At 39.3% G+C, this 27,968-nt stretch overlaps 1 protein-coding gene across 1 annotated transcript; it reads left to right on the forward strand.

Moving 5' to 3' along the window:
• OGA (O-GlcNAcase) lies at positions 1-27,889 on the forward strand. The gene is made up of 16 exons (XM_080823582.1): positions 1-634; positions 4,487-4,538; positions 5,161-5,258; positions 7,214-7,344; positions 9,788-9,959; positions 11,109-11,207; positions 11,819-12,103; positions 14,223-14,381; positions 14,855-15,468; positions 15,850-16,024; positions 19,238-19,323; positions 20,281-20,385; positions 21,356-21,441; positions 21,705-21,897; positions 24,191-24,350; positions 25,686-27,889. Exons 1-16 carry the CDS (start codon positions 436-438, stop codon positions 25,820-25,822), a joined length of 2,751 nt encoding a protein of 916 aa, XP_080679708.1. The 5' UTR covers positions 1-435; the 3' UTR covers positions 25,823-27,889.
• Positions 27,890-27,968: the final 79 nt, after the last annotated feature.

The raw sequence follows: 27,968 nt of genomic DNA on the forward strand, positions 1-27,968 counted from the left end.
GCAGGCGCAGTGCGGATAAACAGGAAGCGGGCGGTGGAGGCAGTGTTGGAAGAGACTTAAGGGCTTGGGGGGGCAAACGGCGGAAGAACTAAGATTTTCCGGAGGCACTAGAGTCTAACTGCGAGCAAGAGACGGAGGTCTGGCTATCTGCCTCCAGGGGACGAGAGGTCGCGGCCTCGCTCTCCGCCTAGGCTTCCGGCTCCCCAGCTTAGGCTGAGGCAGCGGCTGACAAAGGGCTCGCGCCGGTGCCGCCGCCCTTCTCATCCGGGCATTCGGGTCCCTGCGGAGAGGGAGGGGGAAGGGTAGAGGGGGAGGGGAAGGAGCAGGAAGGGCGCGCGCTTGGAGCCGAGGCCCTTTCCAGGGCTCCGGGCCGGCGGCCCAACGGACGGAGGCCGAGGAGGACCCGCAGAGGTGGCGGCGGCCGCGGGCAGGAGGATGGTGCAGAAGGAGAGCCAGGCGGCGCTGGAGGAGCGGGAGAGCGAGCTCAACTCCAACCCTGCCGCCTCCGCGGGGGCATCGTTGGAGCCGCCAGCAGCTCCGGTCCCTGGAGAAGACAACCCAGCCGGGGCCGGGGGAGCAGCGGTGGCCGGGGCGGCAGGAGGGGCTCGGAGGTTCCTATGTGGCGTAGTGGAAGGTGAGCGCTCTGGCGCGGGCTGGGCGACGGCGTCCTCCCTCCGGTTTCGCCTCAATACTAACACAATCTCTCTTCGTGAAGGGGATGCTTTAGGAGGTCTTAAAAGGGGGTCACTTTTTTGGCTCCGAAACTTGACCTTCCACAGACGAGGGGAGACTCCAGTGAGACGGTGGGCAAGTCTTCCTGGCGCTCGCCTCTCGCTTCACGTTGTTATGCAGCGTTGAATTCTTCTCTGGCTATTAACTGGCCTGACCCCACCCGCCTTGGGCTGGAGCCAGGGCTGCTCCTGCGGAGGCGGCGGTAAGGAGCCTGGTGGTAGGCTGGCTCTGAGTTGTACGTCTTTGTACCTCGAGATCCTGTTCCCTAGAGTGGTCTCTACAAATGATAAAACGTTTGTAGTGCTGCTGTCCTCACCCTTTAGGGAAAGAAAAAAAAAAAAATCAACCCTTTGGGGAGAAAAAACATCAACCTACATAGATGTGCTTATATTCCTGGAGTGAAGAGACGCACGGTCGGCCTAGGGATTTACAAATTCCCCTTTGCTCAGGTTTTTTGTTTTTGTTTTTTGCTGGCCGGTCCGCATGCCCCCACCCTTTGGAGTTTTTTTTAGCAGCCTAGAAAATTGTCCTTTGCCAGCTGCTGTGCTTTGGCTCTGGGGGATGGAGCTTTGGCTTTAATAGTATCAGAGATACAGAATTTGAATTTAGGGACTGCAGAAGAGGATTAAAAATGCCCTTCTGACTCTCCCTTCCCATTTCGAAAAAATGCCGACTTTTTTTTTTTTTCCTTGGTCGTTGGGGAAAATGGCCTGAAGACTATTATAGTTTATGAAAATAGTGGATAAATGTTCTACTGAACATTATATGAAATCTCCAGTTACTTGCGTTATTTATTTTTCTTGAATACAGAACGTATTTTAATTTTTAGAAGTCTTTGGGCCTACCTAGACTTTCCTAGCTGTTTGCTTTATTAGTTGTCTCTAATATATAATGGTGTGCATAGGGGTAACGCTGTATAAAAATTAGTCTTTACAAAAAAACAAAAAAGGTACGGAGAATTAGAAGGGTTGCCCTATTGGTTGAAAGCTTCAGCTTTTCCAATGTTAGCGTGTATATTCATTTGAAGGATGGGTGGTGGTTGTGGTATTTTAGATAAAGCTTAATTATAGGAGAGAACAGATTAATATGTGGCTACAAGTAAAGAGTGAAATAATTCACAAGTTAAAGGTCTTGCAGAATTTGGGGGAAAGACAGAATGGAAAACTACTTATATATATTTGATTGGAGTCCTTGTTTTTGAAAACACGATTGCTTTGTGTGACTTAATCTGTTGCTGTATTCATTGGGCTTGTTTCCGTGCAGGGAGATTCTAGAAAAAGTCTGTATTTTGTCATCACAGATTTTGGGGTGGAGGGTTGAGAAGGGAGTGCTAGGAGATATATAGAAATCTTAGAGCTAGGCTAGAATGAAGCCAAAGAAGCTTACCTGTTACATCTTAAGCAATTACGGAGAAAATCTTGTGGTTTAAGTAAGTTGTTGTTTTTTTCCCCAGAATAGTGTTGAAAGGGAACTACTCAGAGAATAGAGTTGTCTGTCATCTATTGTTCCTTCTCTCTCTGTATATATGTTTTTCTTGGTGACTGAGCACCAGATTTGGGGGGAAGGGGTAGTTCTAAGTTGGTCCCATTCTTAAAATGAATGAAGAAAGGAAATTCTGGAAGTACTGGCAGGATTCCTTATTAAAAATTTTCTTTCCCTCACAGACCTTTGTTGGTCATAACTCATGTAATTAGCACTGTTTCCTCTTTGTAGTGACAGTTAACCGAAACCATGAACCTGTCAGCAAAGTTAGGTTTTTTTTTTTTTTTAAAGATTTTATTTATTTATTTGACAGACAAAGATCCCAAGTAGGCAGAGAAGCAGGCAGAGAGAGGAGGAAGCAGGCTCCCTGCAGAGCAGAGAGCCCGATATGGGGCTCGATCCCAGGACCCTGAGATCATGACCTGAGCCAAAGGCAGAGCCTCTAACCCACTGAGCCACCCAGGCGCCCCAAAGTTAGGGTTTCTGAAGACAAAATGTTTCTTTTATATATTGGAACAACTCTGAAGGAGTGTATAATGGCTGTTCCTTTAAGAGAAAAATGATAAGGCCAAGTGTAGTAGGAAATCTAGAAAGACTTGTATAATATTTACCAAATGTGGATGCCTGGGTGGCTCAGTGGGTTAAGCCTCTGCCTTCAGCTCAGGTCATGATCTCAGGGTCCTGGGTTAGGGGTCCTGGGATAGAGCCCCGCATCAGGCTCTCGGCAGGGAGCTCGGCAGGGAGCCTGCTTCCTCCTCTCTCTCTGCTGGTCCCTGCCTACTTGTGATCTCTGTCTCTCTCTCTGTCAAATAAATCAATCAATCTTAAAGAATAAAAATACATATTTACCAAATGTTTTAAATTACTTGTAAGCGGTAACACTGAATTGTCAAGTTTGAAAGTGCTGCAGTTTCATACATAAGTATGCAAGGGATTTTTGTTTGGTTGTCATTCTTGTTTGTGGTGCAGAATAACCATCCTGTCTAGCGATTGGAGTTTAATGCATTACAGAAACTTCAGTTTTAGGTAGTCTCTTAAGTAGACTGTGTGTGTGTGTGTGTGTGTGTGTGTGTGTGTGTGTGTGTGTGTAGAGCATTTTGTGTTCATGATACAATCTTAGTATATGTGCTGCTGAAGTGAGCACTGTGTTCGTGATACAGTCTTAACCATCCTCATTACTCTTGAGAGGTTGTCTTTACCTCTTGTAGGTGATTAGACTGAGGTGGAAAATAAAGGTTAGGCGAACTGTTAGGTCTGATTAGCACACAAGGGAGCTGCAAATACTAGTTTGGTGCTTATACCACTACTTAACTCATTCCTCTGCAGATTTGTTTCCTGCAGTATGTGTTAGTAGTGTTTTGCCCTCCCCCAACCCCTCTTCTGGGACAGTGGAGCAAGTCACATTCTTGAATTTCCAGTCGTTCAAACCTTTGCTCTGGAATTGAGACAACTTGAGATTTTCCTGTTTGGGCCAGCTCCACTGTTGAATTTGTTGTGAAAATAGTTTAAGGCATTTTTGGACCCTTTTATTATATCAGGAACTTAAAAAAAAAAGTGATCATAAAATTAGTTCAATCAGATTTTTTTCTAATTCTCTTCCTTATTTTATCCCCCCTGCCTTTTTACTCTCCCACCCCCCACTCTAAAGGCAGTTTAACTTTTTAAATCTTTCAGGTAGTAATTGTCACTACTAGTGGTTTGGGATTTCTTTGCTTCCCCTCTTCCACTGTTGTAAGATTGAGATCTTTTAAAAAGTTAGATTTAGGGGCATCTAACCCTAACTGGGTCAGTCATTAGAGCATCCAGCTCTTGATCTTCGTCATGAGTTGTGGAGATTACTTAAAATAATGAAAAGTTAGTTTTAAGGGCACCTGGCTGGCTCAGTCTGGGAAGCATGTGACTCTTGTTCTTGGGTTTGTGAGTTCAAGCCCCACACTGTGTGTAGAGATTAAAAATTTTTTTTTAAAAAGTTAAATTTAAACCTATTTGGTCTTTTTTGGCAGTGAAAAGAGATGACATTTAGGTGTTTTAAAAGTGACTGTTGTATAAGTAATAGCTGTTAATGGTAGAAAAGAATTAGAAAATTTAAGCAAAAAGGGATAAAAGTTGTTTTATCAGAGACACCTTAATGTTTTATTAAATAGCCTTCAGATGCTGGTATATTGTACATGCTTTTTTACAAAATGGAATTGTATGTTTTGTAATGTGCTTTACTCAACAGTTTACCACATTTTGAAACTTGAAAATAATTTCATTCTTACTTTGAATCTAGGATTTTATGGAAGACCTTGGGTTATGGAACAGAGAAAAGAACTCTTTAGAAGGTAAATTTTTTACTTTCTGAAGGAGAGTCTTAAACCATTAACATTTCCTTTTGTTTGAAGAAAAACTAACACTGAGTGGTGCATTTTGATGATTTCTCAGTTGCAGAAGTTAATTTTGCCCTGTCTGCTACCTCTTCTTCACTTAAGCCAGAGATTTTCAAAGTTCCCTGGGGAAGCAGTAGGTTTTGGACTTCACCTGTGTCACTCAGAGCTGTTTTTAAGACTTTAATATGTTGGGGCACCTCGGTGGCTCAGTGGGTTAATAAGTGTTTGCCTTCGGCTCAGGTCATGATCTCAGGGTCCTGGGATTGAGCCCTGCATCTCTGCTCAGCAGGGAGCCTATTTCCCCCTCTCTCTGCCTGCTTCTGCCTACTTGTGATCTCCCTCTCTCTCTCTCTCTCTCTCAAATAAATAAAATCTTAAAAAAAAAAGACTTAATATGTTAACATTTCTTGGAGTACTGAATTTTTTTCTACTGGATTACAGAAAGGTTAAAAGCTGCTGCCCCAGAGTATTATTAGCTGTTTAAGAGATGGAGATGCTCCAAGAAAAGGGAAAAATTGTGATTTATAGCCTATACTTATTGCCTATTTATACATATATAATCTTCTTTCCCCTTAAGGCTCCAGAAGTGGGAATTAAATACATACTTATATGCCCCAAAAGATGACTACAAACACAGGATGTTTTGGCGAGAGATGTATTCTGTGGAGGAAGCTGGTAATCTTTTTCTTTTTAATCCATAAATTCAGAATGTGTAAGAAAACAGCTATATTTCAAATGTAGTTGTACAAAAATTATATTTCATTATCTTTTTGTAGGTAGTTTCCTTTTTTTCTTTCTGATAATTCTGTGTGAGTTGTAGTGTAGATTGAAAGAGCAGCACTAACTGCACAGCCATGGTGTGATTCATGGTTATGCCAGTTTGACTCCCACCTGTTCTGTAATCATAAATTGTACTTTATAACTTTTGTCAGTGGTCTGAACAGTGGGCCACTGGACAAAGAGGTGCTGAAACAGAGCTAGGCCTAGGGCAAGGCAAGTGAGGTGCTTGCCTTGGGTGCAGATTTTAAGGGGCTCCAAAAGAAATCAGTGGTCAAGATAAATAATATCCTATGCAAGTTTTAAGTCAAAATTAAGGCCAAAAAAAAAAAAAATCCATGAACAAGATACCAGAATTTATTTAAGTAAAGACAGGATCAGTATTACTGATCCTTTTGCTTCAGACGAAAGTATAGCTTGGTCTTGACCACTTGATTACTTGTTCTGCCTTTCTTTAAAATAAAGACTTCTGGGGCGCCTGGGTGGCTCAGTGGGTTAGCCTCCACCTTTGGCTCCGGGCATGATCCCAGGGTCCTGGGATCGAGCCCCACATCGGGCTCTCCGCTCAGCAGGGAGCCTGCTTCCTCCTCTCTCTGCCTGCCCCTCTGCCTACTTGTGATCTCTGTCTGTCAAATAAATAAATAAAATCTTAAAAAAAAAAAAATAAAGACTTCCCCCTAGTCTAGGCTTATACTGAAGTGAAAAGCCATCACAAATTATCCTGGCTATGTGTCATCTTATGTTAAGTACATAAAATTTGTAAATAAGGTAATACATCACAGCATCTCCTTATAAATTAGATAAGTGGTGCTTTTCTTTGAGGACATGTAAATGGGGAAACGTTTTTATTCTTGGAATTAAATGGTATACACATGTAGCTGACAAGATACTTGGTTACAGAGAGCAGCCAAGGCACTGAAGGCAGAAAGTTTTCTTAAATTATGAAGAAGCAATTAAAACGTACTCCATCTCCATCTAATGTTTTTGCTTACTACTCTATCTAATTTAAGTGTGTGTTCAACTTAATTATTTTTTGGTGGTGCTGGTAATGAAATTTTATGTGATCAATAATCAAAATATAGTCAAATGACTATCTTGAGATACCACTGAAAGTTACGTAAAGATACATCCTGTGGTATATAGAATAGGATTTTATTTTACTTAGGAAAATTCTCTGTCACATTTTAAAAACTTAAAGGATAAGGATCGTTAAGGCCATTACTTAACCCTGCTTGTTAAGAACATGTTTTTCTTTTTTTCCAAATTACAAAGTAGTTATGTGGATTTATTAAGAATTTCAGTTGTTGGGGCGCCTGGGTGGCTCAGTGGGTTAGGCCTCTGCCTTCGGCTCAGGTCATGATCCCAGGGTCCTGGGTTCGAGCCCCGCATCGGGCTCTCTGCTCAGCGGGGAGCCTGCTTCCTCCTCTCTCTCTGCCTGTCTCTCTGCCTACTTGTGATCTCTGTCTGTCAAATAAATAAATAAAATCTTAAAAAAAAAAAAAAGAATTTCAGTTGTTCAGAGACTGCAGAAACAGAAACCATATTAAATACTGTCGGAAATAAAAAATGGTTTATATTCAGTAAGAGAAGTGCTTAATTTAATATTAAGACAAATGGCAGTGAAAGGAAGAGAATGCTTATTGATTTTAGGATGACATTAAGTCACATGAGGTTTGTGGTATTTTATATAGCCTGTTGTCACATTGGATATGACAGTCCTGTAAAACTTAAGGAACTTTTTCTTTCTTGAGCTATTGCAAACTGGAGAGAATGAACTCTTCTCTTTAGTTGAAAGGTGAAGGTTCTTTTAGTTTTCTGTGCTGTTTTCTAAATACATGGACTCTCTTCTTTAGAGCAACTTATGACTCTCATCTCTGCTGCACGGGAATACGAGATAGAGTTCATCTATGCTATCTCACCTGGTTTGGATATTACCTTTTCTAACCCCAAGGAAGTATCTACATTGAAACGCAAACTGGACCAGGTAACTTCTTTACTTTTTCATTATTTTCCCCTAAATCAGTATTTGAAACTAAACGTTTTTTTCTGAGTTGCTTTTATGACGTTAAAAGGAAACCAAATTTTGGGGTGCTTGGGTGGCATGGTTGGTTGGTTAAGTGTCTGAATCTTGATATCAGTTCAGGTTTTGATCTCAGGATCATGAGTTCAAGCCCCTTGTTGGGCTCCACACTGGACATGGAGCCAACTCTTAAAAAAAAAAAAAAAAAGAAACCAAATTTATACTTCTTTGCTTTTGTACAACTTTTTAATTTTAATGCTCTTCGTAGGATATTTTGTGAGTCAAGAGAGCTTTATTGGGGTGCCTGGGTGGCTCAGTCATTAAGTGTCTGCCTTCGGCTCTGGTCATGATCCCAGGGTCCTGGGATTGAGCCAGCATCGGGCTCCCTGCTTGGTGCAGAGCCTGCTTCTCCCTCTCCCTCTGCCATTCCTTCCACTTGTGCTCTCTGGCTCTGGCTGTCTTCCTGTCGAATAAATAAATCTTTTAAAAAATGCTTAGAAGTGATGCTTAAAAGAATGCTGCTAGGGTCCATTTCCAGAGATTCTTAAACTGACTTGGGGTAGGGATATGGACTTCGAGTGGGGGCTTACCTCAGAATTCAGGTTGTCCAGAATCACATTTTGAGGAGCTCTGTATATATTGGGTACTTGCCTGGATTTGTGACCAAGGTTACAGCAACAGGGTTTTTTTTTTTTTTTTTTTTTTAACCTGTTAGACATCAGTTCCATTGGTTGATAAAGACAAGAGATATAATTCAGTCTGGAAATGGTTGGCTGGTTTTCCAAGATTAGAAGGAAAACAGACTAGGGAGACGTGTAAACTGTGGTTTACCATTGAGGTTTACCTCTGTAAACCCGTTGGTAAACCTCATTGGAATCTACATTCTGCTTAACATAAAAGCTGCACACCATAGGGTCTTGGGATCAAGTCCCCCATCAGATTCCAGAAGCAGGGAGCCTGCTTCTCCCTCTGCCTGCCACTTACCTGCTTATGTGTGTGCATGTGCATATGCAAGCACACTCTCTCTCTGACAAAATCTTTAAAAAAAAAACAAAACTGCACATCTTCTCTGGTAAATTTTCTGATACATAATATTTACAGACCTGTGCATGTTTCTTTCGGCAAAGGTTTATTTATTTATTTATTTTTAAAGATTTTTCTATTTATTTTGTGGAGGGAGGGGCAGAGGGAGAGGAAGAGAGACTCTGAAGCAGACTCCACACTGATCTCAGAGCTTGCCTTGGGGCTCAGTTTCATGATGCTGAGATCACAACCTGAGCTGAAACTGAGTTGGAAGCTTAAGCAACTGCACTACCCAGGCACCCCAACAAAAGTTTATATTATTGATGGCATTAAGGTAATTAAAAATTGAATAAGGAGGTTACATTTCCATGAACATGCCGCCTTTTTTTTTTTTTCTTTTTTTATTTGAGAGAGACAAACTGTGAGTGTGTGCATGCACGTGGGGCAGAGAAAGAGAGAGAATCTTTTTTTTTTTTTTTTTTGGGCAGAACGAATCTAAGTTCCACACCCAGCGCAGAGCTTCATGTGGCTTGATCTCACAACCCTGAGATCATGACCTGAACAGAAATCAAGAAGAATCACCACTCAACTGACTGAGCCACTCAGGCTTTTTAAGAGACTTTTTTCCTGTTTGTTCAAATACTACTGCTGTATTCCTTCAGATTCATGGATTAGTTAGGTTTATGTGCAGAGATTAATTAAGATCAGTGTGTCTTTGGGACTAGAACAGGCCTTGCTTTTTCGCTTCTTGAGTTCACATGTCATTTGTGTTTTTGTATTTTTCTGTTTGGTCTTCTGTAATCATCAGCCAAGGAGGTAAGATAGGCCATATTGTTGGAGCATACTGCATTCAAACCCAAATTAAAATGTTTCCTAAACTTGTCTAGCTGTTTAACATAGAAAATATAAAAATAATAGGTTTGGCTTTGAACATTCTAAGGAAAATGTTTGACTTTTAGGTACAACTGTTGTCTGCTTTAATATTTGGGATCCTGTTTTTTTATGTAAACTCTACACCCTGTGTGGGCTTGCAACTCAAGATCCCGAGATTAAGAGTTGCATGCTCTATTGATTGGGCCAGATGCCCCTTTTATTTTAACTCTAAAATGAGCTGCTAAAGGGACGCCTGGGTGGCTCTAGTTGATTGAGCACCCGACTCTTGGTTTCAACTCAGGTCATGACCTTGGGGTCCTGGGATTGAGCCCCATTTCCGTGTTGGGCTCCCGGCTCAGCAGGGAATCTGCTTGTTTCTCCCTCTCTCTGCCCTTCCCATGCTTGCATGTGCATACGTGCTCTCTCTCAAATAAATGAATAATTTTTTTAAAAAAATGAGCTTTTACAACATCTTGGTTTTTTGTTGTTTTGTTTGTTTTACCTTTTCTAGGTTTCTCAGTTTGGGTGCAGGTCATTTGCCTTGCTTTTTGATGATATTGACCATAATATGTGTGCAGCAGACAAAGAGGTATTCAGTTCTTTTGCTCATGCCCAGGTCTCCATCACAAATGAAATTTATCAGTACTTAGGAGAGCCAGAAACTTTCCTCTTCTGTCCCACAGGTATTGTATATAATATGCTTTACATTTAACTAGTTTTCTTGAAATACATCACTTTCAAAGAATCATGTATGGGTTTTACTGTGTTGTCCCTTCTCCCTTTGGTGGTGTATAAAGTTAGGAATTATTTTTCTAGAAGACATTTCTCAAGGCCTTACATTGAAGAACTTTTAGGGAGTAATAAACAGCAACTGAACAAGCAAAAGATACCGTGTATTTTTAGTACTGGAAGTATCTGAGCAGTATATTTTCAGGATTGAAAGAAAGATAGTATTATCCAAACAAAAAACTAGGAAAAGGCAAATTAACATTGCTTTTAACTTAGTCACTTCTCATTTCCTCCTACTTGTTCCTTTTTTCTGCTTGTGCATATCTGTATCCTTTTTCACTCTTCCCACTTCCATCTGGGCTCTTATATCCAGTAGTCAGCATAGAAAACTTGCTAATTTGTCCTCCCGCTCCCCCTTTCTTCCATTGAAAATGTATTAGCCTCTCTTAGTTCAGTCTCAAAAATTGGCTTATAAGAAATTTCCCCTGACTTGATTTTTTTTTTTTCAGGAAGAGATAAGTTAGTCAAAGAATTTTTAGTCTGAATTTAGCTTTGTATGTCTCTTTTCAAGTAGTGAGCCATGAACCTTATCTCAGTGGTCTGATACTACATGAATACTCAAATCATGTTTAGTAAGATTAGAGTGGAAATATTTAATTCATTGCAAATTACAGTTTACTTGCAGTTGAGTAGTAATAGTCATGGGCATAATGTTGCATTCTTTCTGTTAGGATATTATCAATTTGTTTTTATTTGGCCTGTAATTGTTACTGAGAAATGTAGGTGGTTCAGAATTATGTAGAAAATGCTAAAAATTCCAATTATTTCTTTAGTAAACTTGTATTTTTAGTGACTGTAAGGATCATAAGGATCGATCTGTATTATTGGAGGAAGAGTATCAGATTTATGAATTGAGTCTTTTTTTGAGTTGATTCTTTAATGAACTACCCACTTTAGTTTACTTGCTTTGGGACATGACATGGAGGTTGTTTATTATTTGGATGAAAAGAACTTAGAATTGGTAGACATTTTCCTTCCCCATTTAAACACCCATGGCCTTTTTATTCCTGACTATTTTACTTAATTTTCCCTCCTACATTCAGAATATTGTGGCACTTTCTGTTATCCAAATGTGTCTCAGTCTCCTTATTTAAGGACTGTGGGTGAAAAGCTTCTACCTGGAATTGAAGTGCTTTGGACAGGTAAGTCTTTAAGATTTATACAGTAAAACTTTAGGTAGCTAAAACTTAGAAAAAACTGGTTGTTCTGGTTAATTGGATACATTTTGAAAACTGAGCCTGAACCAGAAAACTTTGTTGTTAAAATTCTCTTTTTTTAATGAAATATACATTCTTTATTTAGTCTAAAAAACATCTTTGAGGATTTTGCAGTGAATCTGAGTATTGGTTGTTGATAAACAATAGGGAACTGGGCTAAAGGGTATTGATCTCAGCCTTAAGAGAGTTTTATTTTATCAAATGAAAGCTATCATGCTGGATTGTCAACTAGTAATCACCATGCTGCATTATAATGGAAAAAGAAATTGTTTACATGAAGATTTATTTCTTAATGTAGCAGTTTGAGGAAGTCTGCACAAACCTCTTTTTACTATTCTATATTCTAGAAATGTGATCTGAGGAAATACTGGGGGGACGGTTGGGTAAAACTGAGTAAAAAGACATATTGTGTTACTTTGAAAAGAAAAATTGTCGGAAAGTGTATATATAACAAAATACAGTAAAAAGTTGAATGCAGTATATTTTGAGGAATCATGTTTGAGGGTCTTTTAACAAATGATTGTTATTGTTTCTAGGTCCTAAAGTTGTTTCTAAAGAAATTCCGGTGGAGTCCATTGAAGAGGTTTCTAAGATTATTAAGAGAGCTCCAGTAATCTGGGATAACATTCATGCTAATGATTATGATCAGAAGAGACTGTTTCTGGGGCCATACAAGGGAAGATCCACAGAACTCATCCCACGGTTAAAAGGAGTCCTTACTAACCCAAATTGTGAATTTGAAGCTAACTATGTTGCCATCCATACCCTTGCCACCTGGTACAAATCAAACATGAATGGAGTGAGAAAAGATGTAGTGATGAGTGAGTACACTGCTTAATCCCTGACTTTGGGGGAGAAGAGCTGGAGTTTAGAGCTGTTCGCAAGTGTGTGTTCCTTTGTCATCATAATTTTTTTTTAAATTTTTTAAAAATTTTATTTATTTGACAGAGAGAGAGATCACAAGTAGGCAGAGCAGCAGGCAGAGAGAGAGGGGGAAGCAGGCTCCCCGCTGAGCAGAGAGCCCGATGCGGGGCTCAATACCAGGACCCTGGGATCATAACCTGAGCCGAAGGCAGAGGCTTAACCCACTGAGCCACCCAGGCACCCCTGTCGTCATAATTCTTTTTTTTTTTTTTTTTTTTTTGTCGTCATAATTCTTAAGAGGTTTTTAAAGTGTGATGTTTAGTTCTGTGAATGAGATACATATGATATGATAGGCTGAGTGGCTTTGGACAGATTACTTAATTTCTTGGCCTTGGTTCTCTGCTTTCCCCTTTCCCCCGGTTCTTTGCTTTTTAAATGTGACTTAGTCTTTGAAATCTGAGTACTAGACAAAGTAGTCTTTTGAGTGTTCTTGTTATCCTTAGAATAACTCTGATTCAGTTGGTGTTTTTCTGGTGATTTTTATTAAATGGGATATTTTATTTTTATTTATTTGAGAGAGAGAGAGCAAGCACAAGCCTGAGGAGGAGCAGGCAGAGGGACAAACAGACTCCCTGCTGAGCAGGGAGCCCGATGCGGGACTTGATCCCAAAACCCTGGGATCATGACCTGAGCTGAAGGCAGACACTTAACGGGCTGAGCCACCTGGGCGCCTCACATTCATTGACATTGAAACACATACTAAGATGTGGCAAGTGCACCTTCCTGGCACTAAGATGGAAAGAAAAAAGTAGTCCCAACTTTTGAAGGACATAGTCTGGTTTTGAATGAAGCATATAGGTGGCTGTGCTATGGTTTGATAAATGCTGAGGTAGCTGTCTACAAAATGCTGTGGGAATACAGAGGAAAAAGTGATTAGTTAGCTAAGCAGAAGTGGTGGTAAGAAACAGTCTCATAGAGGATGGAATACTTAAACTGCATCAGAGTATGAGTTAGGGTTGGTGGGCAAGAGATGAAAACACTGGCCACTGAAAATTTGAACTATGGAGGATGGAGATGTCACATTATGATGCTTGAGTGTGGTATGTAGTCGTATTGTTGTTTTTTCCTGAGTTCTGTACTCCTACTTCCAGTTCTGTTTATTGGGTTAATAACCTTCCATTAAGGCTCATTGTGGACTCTCTCCGTTAAAAAATAAGATTTCGGTGGTCTTTGTATACATGGCACCTATTCTTTTTTTTTTTAAGATTCCATTTATTAGAGAACACAAGCAGGTAGAGCAGCAGGCAGAAGGAGAGGGAGAATTCTCTCAGGATTCCCACTGAGCGGGGAGCCTAACTTTTGGGGTTTGATCCCAAGACGCTGGGATCATGACCTGAGCCAAAGTCAGATGCTTAACGGACTGAGCCACCCAGGCACCGCTCTACCTCCTGTCTCTTTTAAGGCAGAGCATGAAGCACTTAAAGGAGTAGTAGATATTAGCCAAACTGGGCCAAATGCAGGGAAATACGAAGGAAAGCTAAGAATAGGAGGGTTTTGGATATTAGTATCCAGAATTCAGACCTTATCTTTTCTAACACATCCTGGTTCAGAGAGCTTCATTATGTGCTTATTATCTGTGCTTATATTTGGGTTCTCTGCTCATTTTTCTCTCCCCCCTACTCAATACAGTTACTAATTTGCTTATTTTTTCATGATTTGCCCATTATAGTTATAAGCCCCTTGAAGGGGTTGGAAATGTTTTTTTATAGAAATTATAGTGTCTTAAACCTCACATTCCCAATGATTGGTACTCAGTGAACATTTGTGAACGACTTTTCCAGTGATTCTAAACGTAGTATTCTGTATTTCAAGTGGGATGTTAATATTTAGCAGTATATTTAGATGACTACAGGTGAAGTGGTTCAGTTAAGGTTGTGTTTGCATTTTTATGTTTAAGGTTTGTTCTTGTTCCTATTCTTTGTTTCTCTAGTTGTACTGTAATGTTGTTTTGCATTTGTCCCTCTCATCAGGAGGCTTTTTGTAATCAAAACTGTTTTTTGTGTTTTTTCTTTGCAGCTGACAGTGAAGACAGTACTGTATCAATCCAAATAAAGTTAGAAAATGAAGGCAGTGATGAAGATATTGAAACTGATGTGCTCTATAGTCCACAGATGGCTCTAAAGTTAGCTTTAACAGAATGGTTGCAGGAGTTTGGTGTACCTCATCAGTATAGCAGTAAGTTGGGCCCTTCTTTTAAGGGGGTTAGATTACATGCTTGAGTCCTAAAGTAAACAACATTTGATGTGTCTGTCATAGGCCCACCAAACAAAATATTATTTAGGAAGGGATCTAGAGAATAAGGTCTTTAAAATCTTAACTTTTGGTCTTAAGTAGCTAGCTCTTAATCTTGATGGAATGCTAATTTGTTTTAAAAATAACCTCTTTTGGAATAATTGTTTTTACATCTAGATCTTCAAAAGAGAAGGTAATACATATTGGCATATTTAGGGGATGTTTATTATGTTCCTTTTTTCTCTCTTCCCTCTACCTCCCTGGTGGTTTAGAGAAATTGTGCTTTTCTCTGGGCTCAGTATTATTTAGAATCTCAAATTGAGGCTTCAGTTACAGATACAAGAAAACATTTCTCTAGATCTGATTTGTTCTGTTTTCTAACTCTTGATTATCTTTGTGGTGATTTGTCTTTGTAGGTAGGCAAGTTGCACACAGTGGAGCTAAAGCAAGTGTAGTTGATGGGACACCCTTAGTTGCAGCACCCTCTTTAAATGCCACAACTGTAGTTACAACAGTTTATCAGGAGCCCATTATGAGCCAGGGAGCAGCCTTGAGTGGTGAGCCTACAGCTCTGACCAAGGAAGAAGAAAAAAAACAGCCAGATGAGGAACCCATGGACATGGTAGTGGAAAAACAAGAAGAAACAGACCACAAGAATGACAGTCAAATACTAACGGAAATTGTTGAAGCTAAAATGGCTGAGGAATTGAAACCAATGGACACAGATAAAGAGAGCATAGCTGAATCAAAATCCCCAGAGATGTCTATGCAGGAAGATTGCATTAGTGATATTGCCCCTATGCAGACTGATGAACAGACAAACAAGGAGCAGTTTGTGCCAGGACCAAATGAAAAGCCTCTATACACTGTGGAACCAGTGACTTTGGAGGATTTGCAGTTGCTTGCTGACCTATTCTACCTTCCTTATGAGCATGGACCCAAAGGAGCACAGATGTTAAGAGAGTTCCAGTGGCTTCGAGCAAATAGCAGTGTTGTTAGTGTCAATTGCAAAGGAAAAGACTCTGAAAAAGTGAGTATGCGTAATTTATCCTCTTTAGCCTGTGTGGGTCCCCATGCTGAAGATATGGAGGAAGCCTTTAATGAGTATGTTGGTAATTCTCTGAAATTGACCACATCTTAGAATATGCTCTGTAAAGTGGATGTGGACTCTGCTGATTCTGGTGCATAGAATCTCATAGAAAGAAGGAAAGTCAGAGTTGATTATTTTAGAAATATTTGTCAGTTTGGGGAGACGCAGACTTACTGCTTGTCTAAAGAGTTTAAGCCCAGTGATCCTTTAATGTTTAGGGTAAGTTGCAGGTTCCTGATAATACAAACAGTTTATAATATGTTTTAGGTTATTTTGTTTTTTAGCAGTTTTTTGAGTCATATTTTTATTGATCTTCAATAGATTGAAGAATGGCGGTCACGAGCAGCCAAGTTTGAGGAGATGTGCGGATTGGTGATGGGAATGTTCACTCGGCTCTCCAACTGTGCCAACAGGACAATCCTTTATGACATGTACTCCTATGTTTGGGATATCAAGAGTATAATGTCTATGGTGAAGTCTTTTGTACAGTGGTTAGGTAGGTGCACCAGGAATAATCTCTCTTCCTCAGATATATTGTCCCTTAAAAATGGAAAGAAAAAAAAAAGAAAGAAAGAGATTACCCCACAGGGAGAAAAATATGTAAGGAATTGGCAAATTTCCAACTCCGTTTAAATTCTTTGCTTAGATTTCTTTTAAAGGTATAGCCATTGTTGGCAAACTTGAGATGCAAGTCTCTGTAAATACATCAAATTGATTTTTCTCCCTTGGGCTAATGCAGCAGAAATATCTTTAAAATGTGTTAGAAAAGTACTGACTTTAACTTGCTATGACTGAATGCTTCCTGGATGGAACCCTGTCTAGCGCTTTATCTGATTTGGAGATGAGACACTATGAATTGTGACTGTAAGCTCTCTGCTGCTTGCTGTGTCTTGGTAACATTAATTGCTGTGTTTAACAGAACAATTGCTGAAATGACCTAAGGGGCCTGGCAAGAGGAAGCTATCCTCCCAGCCCTGTGCGCATGCGAGCTTTAGTGGTAGGCTATTCTGGTGCTACTTGGTATTATTTCACATGGCTTTTTGTTTATTCCTCTACCAAATAATTGGTTTTAGCAGGGGATGAAAATTGCAATCCCCTGAAAATTCTCTCCTTCATTAAATGGACTTCTGTGTGTCTCTTGAAAACTGATTTTTTTTTCTTTTTTGGGGAAATTCTCAACAAACTTGGTAAAAAGCACCAGCATGGCCAAGTTTCTCCAGGGACCTCATTTCATTTCCAGGTTTCAATCCAGCTATAAGGAATATGTAATGGACTTAACATACAGCACACAGCAGGCAGCAAGGCTAACTGACATGTCATAGTTTTCATAGTAGTCACAAATACTATGATGGGTTACTTGGTCTTGGTTGTGAAACAGATGAGTGTGAACACTGTGAGCTTAGATTAAGGAGTAGTAGCAGTGAGATTTCTCACTTTCTGCCTATATACTTCTGGATTCTCAAATATTAAAAAAAATAATAGCTTTCCTTTGACACAACTAATTAGCAGTTAAAAGTAGTGTCTCTGTTAGTTTGAAAATATAGAACTTTGGGTTTCTGTATATTTAGCACAACAGATGGAGAATTTTTAACTCTTGTTAAAAGGCTCCAGGACTCCTTTTTTTTGTGATATCTATGTCTAGGCTCAGGAAAAACCTCTATATTGGTTATTGGATGACAACATTTGCCTTCCAGGCTTCTGGCCAGGGAGTTAAAATTAAATCTCTTACAGGGATTTAAATCCTAAGATTCTAGTCTGAAATCTGGATTCTTGAGCTTGGGAAAGTATCATTTAAAACATTTGATACTGAGTTTTTAAATTCAGGAATTACTAAAAAATAAATTTTTGATTATATACAGTATTGTTTCTGCTTCCTCTCCGATTTTATTTCTGTACTGTGCAAACATGGGGGCAGTTTCCCAAATTGTGTAGCTAGCTATTGTGCATTCAAGGTCAGAGCATCTTAGAAGTTTTAAGTAATTGTCTTGCCATCCACATAGCTTTACAAAAAGCTCACGACAAGGAGAATATTTTCACGGATCTATAGTAATTTCAGGGAGTTACTGAGTAGAACCCTTTGTTTTCCTCTTCTCTCCAGTCCAGCTGGCATTCAGTCCTTTAAAGAATGTGGCTATGCAGTTCTTTTGATTACTAACGACTTCTATTATCTTCTTCCCCATTGTGTACAGATGGGAGAATCCTCAGCACAAGTGTCTACTACTATTGGATGGACAGCGGCAGATGTTCACAGCGCGTCATGATTAATTAGTTTAAATTGAAAGGTTCTATCTGTGAGGTAGCTCAGATTTAAGGGCAGTAGACATGAACTGAAGTCACGTTTGCGCAGCGACTGAGGCATTAACCATGTTTTCATTTACACAGCTCTTCGTACATGCAGCTTTTTATTGTAATAGTTGGAAGTGCTAGTTATGTTGTAGTCTCAAAGTGGGGGGTAGGATAAATTGGCTGATCATAAAGTTTGAGAGTCTAGTTTTTTCCTGCAGTGTAAATTTACACTGAGCTATGGAATGGGGCATGTTCTCTTAACCTAAATTTTGACCCTATTTCATATTTATTTTACAAATTTACATACTATATATGTTTTCTTAAAGCACCCCTACCCCTAAAAAAATGACAAACCTGGATATAATCTCTTAATGGGCCTGAATTGTGAACAAAAAAACTGGTTTGCTTTGGGACTGTCTGACTAGCACATTATATCTTGTACTGATGAGACTGTTAACTTGAACAGGAGGTAGAATGCTGTCTTCAAATGGAAAAGAACTATATTGCGCTGCTTTATCTTGTCAGAAGACTAGGCAGGTGCTTTTGATTTGGCCTCCAAATAATTTGCTTTCCATTATTTCTTGTTGTTAGTTTCCTTTATTATAGCCTCTGAAGTTGGCTAAGTCATGGTGACCTTAGTGCTGACTTCTGGACCTCAAACCCTGCCACTCTGTGCATGTGTTCAGTGTGCTCCAAAGAGTATAATGGTTAATCAGAAGAGCCAGATACTGTCATACTTTTAAGAAAAGTATTTCTTAGCTCTGGATAAATTAGGAGCATCAGTTGGCTCTCCTTAGTTCTTAGAATTTGTCTGACTGCTATTAGTATTAGCCAAGTCTGAATTGGATTGTCTTTCTTAGAAAAAATAGTTTTCATTGTGTTTTGTTGTCACCTTACTGAACAATTTCTTTTGTTTAGTCTGCTGACCTTAGTTTTCTGACAAGATTAATCCCGTCCCTCCCCCTTTTTCCCTTCCTGTACCCTTCCTCATAATGTAAAATGTGACTTCAGACAGGTTTAATTCCTTCATGGGCTGTGATAATAAAATGTCTTATCTAATTCATTTTAGTTCATGATTACTGTAATTTCACTACAGAGCAAGCAGCTGGCTTGATTTTTTTTTTTTAACAGCTGTATCTAGGGAATATATAAACTTGATGACCCAGACAGACTTGAGATTGACTTTCCTTCCAATAATTAAAGGGTAGAACTCTTTACAGTGATTAATCATTAATCAAAGGAAGAAACATTGGTATTGAAATTACATTACAGATAAAATTATTATCACAGCCTTGTCCTGAAACCCTGGATTATTATTGTTAGAGAGCTATTTCCACAAAGTGTTTGTTAGTGTGTTGGACGTTTGAGACCCCAGGAAATCCCCTTTCTCGTAACGTTCTCCGCTTGGATCTGATCTCAACAGGGTGTCGTAGTCATTCTTCAGCACAGTTCTTAATTGGAGACCAAGAACCCTGGGCCTTTAGAGGTGGTCTAGCAGGAGAGTTCCAGGTATCAATATGAATTCACAACTGAATTGACATTTTCTTTGTTTTATGAGAAACCTTATGTTGCGCATCAGATGGCTGGAAGGATTGGTCTGCCGAAGGCTTTCTAGTCCCAAATTCAATTTAGTTACATAGCTGGATTTTAAATCAAATTTTCCTCCTCTTTCACAGTAATTTCTGAAGGAGATGCTGCCAATTCCCCCCGCGCCTGCGAAGCGCAGCGGCTCTAGGTATACACTTCACATTGTTTCTTTGCAGGTCGCACACCATTTTAATCTGCGCCCGCAATGCACAATGCGCGCATGCTTGTCTGCCAGTGGAAACTCCATGAGCAAAAAGGATGAATAATATGCAAGTGAATGGTGAAAGGACTTTTGAATACTTTCCCAGTTATCTTATAAATAAAACGTGTACTCTAAAGAACAATCTGTTAATGAAAATTTGAACAAAATAAGAAGCTTTTTTGGTGTTGGAATTTGTTCATGGACTTTTCAGGTGCTCTACTTTTCTCCCCCCAACAGGTGCTCTGCTGCGCGCAGCAAACTGAAGCGCATTGCTTTGGGGATAAAGCGTCTCCTGGACAGATAACCCTCTTCAGACCAAACCTCTCCTCCTGACATTCTGTTCTGCCATCTTTTAGTACAGAGATGGTCTATATAAGATTGGTTTAAAAAACAATAGATTTGTGATACTGGAATAGATTTTTTTTTAACTATAAATTTAAATCTCCATTAATATGCCACTAAAGCTATGTAACTCAGTTTGGGTAATTTCTATTCAGAAGCACCCCCTTCCCCCAGCAAAGAGGTGTTTATTTTAGTAAAGCATAGTACACCCCTCTTCTTTAGGTCTGCCTGCAGTAGCCAGTTAATGTTAAGTTGGTAATCTGCAGTGCACACCCATTTAAAGAAATGGATATCTTCCCAACACTAATCCATCTCCTTTTTGTTTCTTCCCACAGCGTTTGCTGCCTATTGATGGGGCAAATGATCTCTTTTTTCAACCACCCCCACTGACTCCTACCTCCAAAGTTTATACTATCAGACCATATTTTCCTAAAGATGAGGTAATTGTCTGCCTACCCACTTGGTATATGGTTATGGTGCTCACTTACTACTTCACTTTGAACTCCCTGTTTTAAAAAAATCGGTTCTGGTGTGTTTGCAGCTATAATGCTAAAATTGGAATGATAGAAGAATGATTAGCATGACCCCTGTGCAAGGATGGCATGCAAATTATGAAGCGTTTTGTATTTTATTTATTTAAAAAAGTTGTTTTTAAATTTTATTTATTTGAGAGAACATGAGAGGGGGGATTGTCAGAGGGAGAAGCAGACTCCCTGCTGAGCAGGGAACCCAGTGAGGGTTGATCCAAGGACTCCAGCCAGGTTCATGACCTGAGAAAGTATTTCTGTCTTCAAATAGGTACTTTAGGTGGAAAAGTTAACAAACATTGAACACACGAGGGGTAATACTTGAGGAAGAACCTGATAAGGAACTTAGATTCATAACGTCTTGAGCTAAGGCCTTCAAGTCCTCCTCTATGAAGATCAGCTAAACTGTATTTAGAGTTGGAATTAATATAATCAGTGTGTCCAAAAGATAGGTTGTCTTTCATTGATTTTCTCTATTAGTATTCTGTAGTTTTCAGTTGTGAAGTGTCAGTAGGCTGTTGATAATCAGCCTACAGGAAACAGCAAGTCTGTTTAAAGACAGCATGTTTAAAACATTTTGGACAATACAGAATGGAGAGACTCAACAACATTATATGCTGCATTTTGAATCCACTGCTTAACTACCTGAAACTATCCCCAGTGAAGCAACTCTCTCTGTTTACTATAACCATACTGTTTTCTAATGATACAACAAATAGGATTCTGTAAATAAATTTTTATTTAACAAGCAGCGGTGGTATTTATGACAGGCCAGGTGTTTTGTTATTTCCTGTCTTAGAAGTCCAGTCTAGCTTATGAGTCCTAGTACTAAATTCTGTTGCTCTTTTTCTTGATGCGTTGTTTAACTAGATTATATTTTCAGGCTTCCGTGTACAAGATTTGCAGAGAAATGTATGACGATGGAGTGGGTTTACCTTTTCAAAGTCAGCCTGACCTTATTGGAGACAAGTATGTGATGAAGTATTTGGATTTGTTGGATTTGGGAGTAGCATTTCATAGGTTAATCAGGTTGAGGGGAGGTGATGACTAGAAATAAGGTTTTCTAGAAATCCCACTTTAATTTTAATAAAATTAGAATATTAATGTGCATTTTCAGTTTCTTAAACCAGATGTAGTTTCCATAGGTTGCCATTCAAGTACATTAGACCTACATCACTGAAGTCTAAAGTTGTGTGTTATAAACTTATTCTGCCTTCTTTTCTTCTGAGCAGGTTAGTAGGAGGGCTGCTTTCCCTCAGCCTGGATTACTGTTTTGTCCTAGAAGATGAAGATGGCATATGTGGTTATGCCCTGGGCACTGTAGATGTTACCCCCTTCATTAAGAAATGTAAAATTTCTTGGATTCCCTTCATGCAGGAGAAGTACACCAAGCCAAATGGTGACAAAGAACTCTCTGAGGCTGAGGTAATAACAGGTTTAGAGTTATACTACAGTAATTTTTCTTAAAGTAAGCAGATATATCTTAAAAATATCAGTGCTTTCTAGATTTCCTACAAAAAAGAATTCTTGCTGCTTGTTCTTAAGTATGATACTTTTTTTTAACATTAGCTTTTATTTTTTAAGAGACTTGTAATTAATTTATTTGAGAGAGGGAGCACATGCGGGTGGGGGTTGGAGGGAGGAGCAGAGGGAGAGGGACAAGCGGATCTTGTTTCACGAGCGGACCCTGAAACAGGGCTGGATCTACAATGACCCCTGAGATGTCAGCCTGAGCCGAAATCAAGAGTTAGATGCTTAACCAACCGAGTCACCCAGGCCCCCCCTTACGCATGGCATTTTCCATTGTTCCCTCAACATTATGGAGTTTTTTTTAATTTGGAAATGTTATAATACTTCCTCAAGTAAAAATAAAATAATAGACTTTTTTTTTTCCTCCCTCTTTCGAATCACCAGACTTAAATGGTCCCTTTGGGGATTCAGGGCAAGTTTAGGTAATTAAAATCTCTCATTTGCTTGTTTGTCAGGAGGCTCACTTGCCTTCTCGGTACTATATTTCTCATTGTAATAAAAAAAAGAGGTGAGCTACTTAGAGCCTGTTTCCAGATATGAGCACTTTTTTTTTTTTTTTTTTTTTTTTTTTTTTTTTTTTAAATAAGCTCCATGCCCAGCCTTGAGCCCAGTGCAGGACTTGCTCTCAGGACCCTGAGATGAAGACTTGAGCTGAGATCAAGAGTCAGATGCTTAACCTTCTGAGCTACCCAGGGGCCCCCAGAATTTTTCTTATCCTCTGCAGTTTCCTCTCCACAGTTATTTTGGTTTATACATCAGCTTATGTATATTTAAAAATAGTTCCTTTTTGATAATGTTTATGCTCAATAAATACATTTAGGTATATATTTGGACCCTTTTATTTGTGACCTCTTTTTTCTTCCATGTTGTTCCTCTTCCCCTTTTCTGAAATTCTTTACTTCTCTTCCCCATACAAATTTACTTATGTTCTCTTACAGTTTATTACTACTTCTTACCTTCTGCCCCTAGCCATATGGCTATGTAATAAGAGGATGGTTTGGAGTGGCCTCACTTACTCGGGATTACATAGATATTATAACCACAGCATGCTGATGAGTGAGCTGTTGATGTTTTACTGTTTCATATACTTGATCATTATAGTTCACAGCATAGGAACATAAGAAAATGACCAAGGTGTCTGCTGCAACATTTTTTTTTTTAAGGATTTTATTTATTTATTTGACAAACAGAGATCACAAGTAGGCAGAGAGGCAGGCAGAGAGAGAGGAGGAGGCAGGCTCCCCACGGAGCAGAGAGCCCGATGTGGGGCTCGATCCCAGGACCCTGAGATCATGACCTGAGCCGAAGGCAGAGGCTTAACCCGCTGAGCCACCCAGGCGCCCCTGGAACTTTTTTTTTTTTTTTAAAGATTTTATTTATTTATTTGACAGAGATCACAAGTAGTCAGAGAAGCAGGCAGAGAGGAGGAAGCAGGCTCCCTGCTGAGCAGAGAGCCTGATGCAGGGCTCGATCCCAGGACACTGGGATCATGACCTGAGCTGAAGGCAGAGGCTTTAACCCACTGAGCCACCCAGGCGCCCCAACGTTTTTTAAATGTACATTTTGTGCAAGCAATACAAACTTTTTTTAAAGAAGATTTTATTTATTTATTTGAGAGAGAGACAGTGAGAGGAAGCATGAGAGGGAAGAAGGGCAGAGGGAGAAGCAGATTTCCCAGTGGAGCTAGGAGCCCGATGTGGGACTCGATCTCTCGACTCTGGGATCATGACCTGAGCCAAACGCATTTGCTTAACCAGCTGAGCCAGCCACCCAGGTGCCCAAGCAATACAAACTTAAATTTTGTTTAAATTTCAACTGTTTTTAGATTTAGCAAAGATAATACAGAGTTCCTATATATCCCTCACCCATTTTCTATATTTGTCCAAGTCTTAAGAAACCAATGTTAGTGCATTACTGTAAACTCCACATTTTATTCACCTGTTTTTCCACTAATGTCCTTTTTTTGTTCCAGAATCCAATCCAGGACACCACATTACCTTTAGACAAACTTTTAAGAGTGAAAATACTAGAATTATAAGCTAATTAATTCTTCATGTGATAATTACATGATGACTGGAAGAGTTTCTGAATGTTGCTCTCCTTTTCCTATTGCTGGGTTCTGTAGTTGGGGTATAGATATATAATGAGTAGCTGCTAAAAGTCAAGAGACTCTTTCAAATTTTTACAGAAAATAATGTTGAGTTTCCATGAAGAACAGGAAGTATTGCCAGAAACTTTCCTTGCCAACTTCCCTTCCCTGATAAAGATGGATATTCACAAAAAAGTAACTGACCCAAGCGTAGCCAAAAGCATGATGGCTTGCCTCCTGTCTTCACTGAAGGCTAATGGTAAGTACATATTCCTGTAGTTGCTGGTGTTTGAGCTAAGTGGGGACAGGATAAAAAAAGAAGTAAATTACAGTGAATTTACATTCCCCTCCCCATCATTTATGGTTTGGCTTCTGAATTATTAGTGGTGTAAGAATTGTATGTGTATTAATAGTTGGAAAATGCCACTCTTTTACACTACAAATGCTTATTTTGAGCTCCATTGAAATGAGAAGTGAACACATGAGGTTAACTTTATTTTGCCAGGAGACTCACTATGATAACTGAAAATGAAGTGAACCTTTGGAAGAAACTACATTTAGGAATGCAGAGCTTGAGTTTGTTTGCCATTTTCAACCTTTGGATATACTTCTTTATTTTAGTGGTATGAAACTTTTCTGTAAAGGACTAGATAATAAATATTCTAGACTTTATTTTTTATTTATTTTAAAGTACACTCTGCCCAACATGGGACTTGAAGTCGTGACCCCAAGATCAAGTCACATGCTCTGCCTAGTGAGCCAGCCAGGTGCCCCTACATTTTCTTTTTTTTTTTTTTTTACACAACCTATACATAACCTATACATAACCAATAGTGTAGAAAACTATTTTTAGTTCTTCTGCAGTACAAAAATGGGCAGCTTGTTTGAGACCAGTCCTTAGAGGGTTGTTGATAAGTGGGAATGCACTTGTTTGCATCTTTGTTATCATTTAAGTCAGTGGTGTCCCCTTTGTGGAATAATTTAAACAACTCTCTCTGAAGACAGCATAATTCTCAGTGTTCTTAGAACGGAATCACGACAGGTATATGAAGTATGTCTTAGAGTATACAACATATTCTGGTTATATTAGTTTGTGACATGGGCTGGAATGGCCTTTGCCGTGTGGGCCCTTCAGAGGTACTTTATATTAAAAACATTAAACAGAGGTATTCTTTGCTTTGCTCCATTTGTTTTAATTTGAGGCTTCTTACAGCCTTTTCCTCAGAAGATTTTCTTTCTGGGGAAGAGTTTCACTGACAGTTGAATTTTTTTTACACTGAAGTATTTTTGACAATCAAGAATTGTATATATTTAAGGTGTACTTAAATGATTTGAAATACATCATGAGTAATCACCACATTCAAGCTAGTTTAACATATCCATCACTTAGGATAGTTGCCACTGCAATATTTGGTATTGATAAATATTAATATTCATTGAATATTGATAGGAATTTTAAAAATTATATGAAATTTAGGGGCTGTTGTAGACAAGGTCCTGTTATCATCTGTTTGATATATATTAAGGATTCTTCACAATTCCTATCCATGATTCTAACTGACATTTACATTTTGAATATTTGTTTCATTTCTAGGCTCCCGGGGGGCTTTCTGTGAAGTGAGACCAGATGATAAAAGAATTCTGGAATTTTACAGCAAGTTAGGCTGTTTTGAAATTGCAAAAATGGAAGGATTTCCAAAGGATGTGGTTATACTTGGTCGAAGCCTGTGATACTTGTTGGCACTTTGAACTGTCCGAAAGTCTCTTAACTTAACCTGGTGGGTGGTGGTTGGGGTCTTCATACAGTTCAGCCTCTGGAATGGCAACAAATCAGCCAATTGGGATTGGAAACGAAGACTGTGTAAAACTCACCCATCACACTTTGAGATTACTCACTGGTTGGAAGATAGTATTGATGCAAATCCTGTTTGAAACAGATGTGGGCCTCCTTTTTGGGTCTTGTGTTAGGTGCCAAGACCTCTTACATGGGCTTATAGGGAGGGGGTCTTCAATAAATGTAGTCAGCACTGTGTTCTGCATCCAGTGTGGTTGCATTTCTCATCTGATAGTAATCAAAATCATTTGTCATCCTCTTTGGCTTATTGAATGAAATGTCTTTCATTCTTAGGGGACATGGCAGAAATGAGAAAGATTTCATAGGTTTCAGAGGCTTCAAGGTAGAGATTCCAAGTGGGATGATTGTGGCATAGTTTTAAGCTGAATAAATGATTTTAATTTGGGGCGGTTTTTCTGCTCTTTGTAAAGCCATGGCCAGTTGTCTCTTCTGGTGACCATTGGTTCAGGCATGTTGTGCTTTTGTAGGGACAAATGTGCAGTTGTTTGTGGCAAAAGCTTAAAAATGGCAAACTTGTAAATTTTTGTATATAAACTAGCTGTAACCTGACTATTGTTTGTGTTCACTGTTTTTGTAATTTTTTTTCCTTTTGAAAAATGAAAGGGTGTGGTTCAGGATGGCACTTTGAATAATGTAAATCAGTGGAAGATGGATTTTCTTTACTTTTCCCTTTGTTTTGTTTGTGTTTGGGGTTTTTTGGTTTTTTTTTTTAGAAGTTGTATTATTTTTGAAGTGCCTCCCACCTAGGGCTAGGCCATGACCACTTTGGGTACGAGCCTAACTTAATGGGACTCAATCTTTCGCAGCAGTCACTTCTGGAAATTAACCTCGATGCAGGTCAGCATGTGAAATGTTAGTTTTGACATCTGTCAAGTAGGGTTCAGGGACTCATTGGTCCCATTTGCCCTGAGATCAGTTGTCCTTTAATTTCAAGACCTGTTACAACTGGTTTTATTAAATCAGAGTCTTTAATTCTTGCATGTTTTTAATCTAATTTTTAAACAAATGAGCACACTTTAACCAGTGACTTAGAGGTTACCCCTTTTTCCCCTCTTTCCTTTAACCACAGATTATGAACGCTTCATGTATTTTAATTTAGGTTTGGTGTTTTTAGAGGCTCTGAGCATGAGGCTAGCAGGTAATCTCTGCAGGATTCATTTTTCATCATGGCTGGCTGACTTTTCCATGAATTCAGAACAGGATTTTGTTATCTTGCTTCCCTGCAGTTTTGTTACCAGCTGTTTTACTTTGAGCTGAGGTGGGAGGGGCAAGGAGAAGGAAACTTTAAACATTTTCCTTCATGAAGTTCATCAGTGTGGGCTTTTGAGTCTTAAAGCATCATACCTAGTGGTATCTAGTGACTTTGAACCAGGGCCTGTGAGTGTGCACTGAATGGTAAGGGAGGGGGAAGAAGGACCTTCATTTTCAGGGTGGAAACCTTTAATTGATAGAAGGGTATGATGTTGGAAAGCTGGAACCAAGTTTGCATTTTAAAGGGTTAAGGGGAAGGGAAGATCTCTATAAGATACTGTTTAAAACAGCTTGGTGCCACTTGGTTGTCTCTTCAAGTACATTTTGTACGCTAGTAGACAATTGTAGCATTTATCTGGAGGATTTCAGGGTAAACCTATGGAATCAGGATTTTTAGCAAGTTTGCTTGTGGTTTTCTCTTGGCTTATAATAATCATTTGGCTGGTCCTCTGGTCATAGATGCTAACTATGCAACAGATGTCCAGGCCTGTACTTTCATCACTCTAGGATGGTAAAGTGCTATGCTCTCTTCTGTGGTTATGAATATTTATTAAGGTTGGAATGACATTTTGTTGATTGTTTAGATCACAGCTCAGTTCCTGTAGAAAACGAACTGTAAAACTATCTGAAGACCATGCAAGAGGCAAAATAAAACTTGAAGTGAATGTGTGTGGTGGTGTACTGTGTAAACCTACTTCTTGTTTCTGCCTGGTACTTTTTCTCCTGCCTTTCATGCGTCACCTACAAGGAAGTACTCTCCACAGCTTTTTC

This window comes from Martes martes, assembly GCF_963455335.1.
Source record: "Martes martes genome assembly, chromosome: 14".
Taxonomy (NCBI): Eukaryota; Metazoa; Chordata; class Mammalia; order Carnivora; family Mustelidae; genus Martes; species Martes martes.

What these genes read in the sequence shown, in the direction of transcription:
- OGA (XM_080823582.1), top strand. Translation starts at nt 436, where the DNA reads ATGGTGCAGAAGGAGAGCCAGGCGGCGCTGGAGGAGCGGGAGAGCGAG. An exon ending in GTCTAGCAGGAGAGTTCCAG is followed by an intron (nt 19,324 to 20,280) that starts GTATCAATATGA and finishes TTCTTCCCACAG; the next exon opens with CGTTTGCTGCCTATTGATGG. An exon ending in AAGAACTCTCTGAGGCTGAG is followed by an intron (nt 21,898 to 24,190) that starts GTAATAACAGGT and finishes AAATTTTTACAG; the next exon opens with AAAATAATGTTGAGTTTCCA.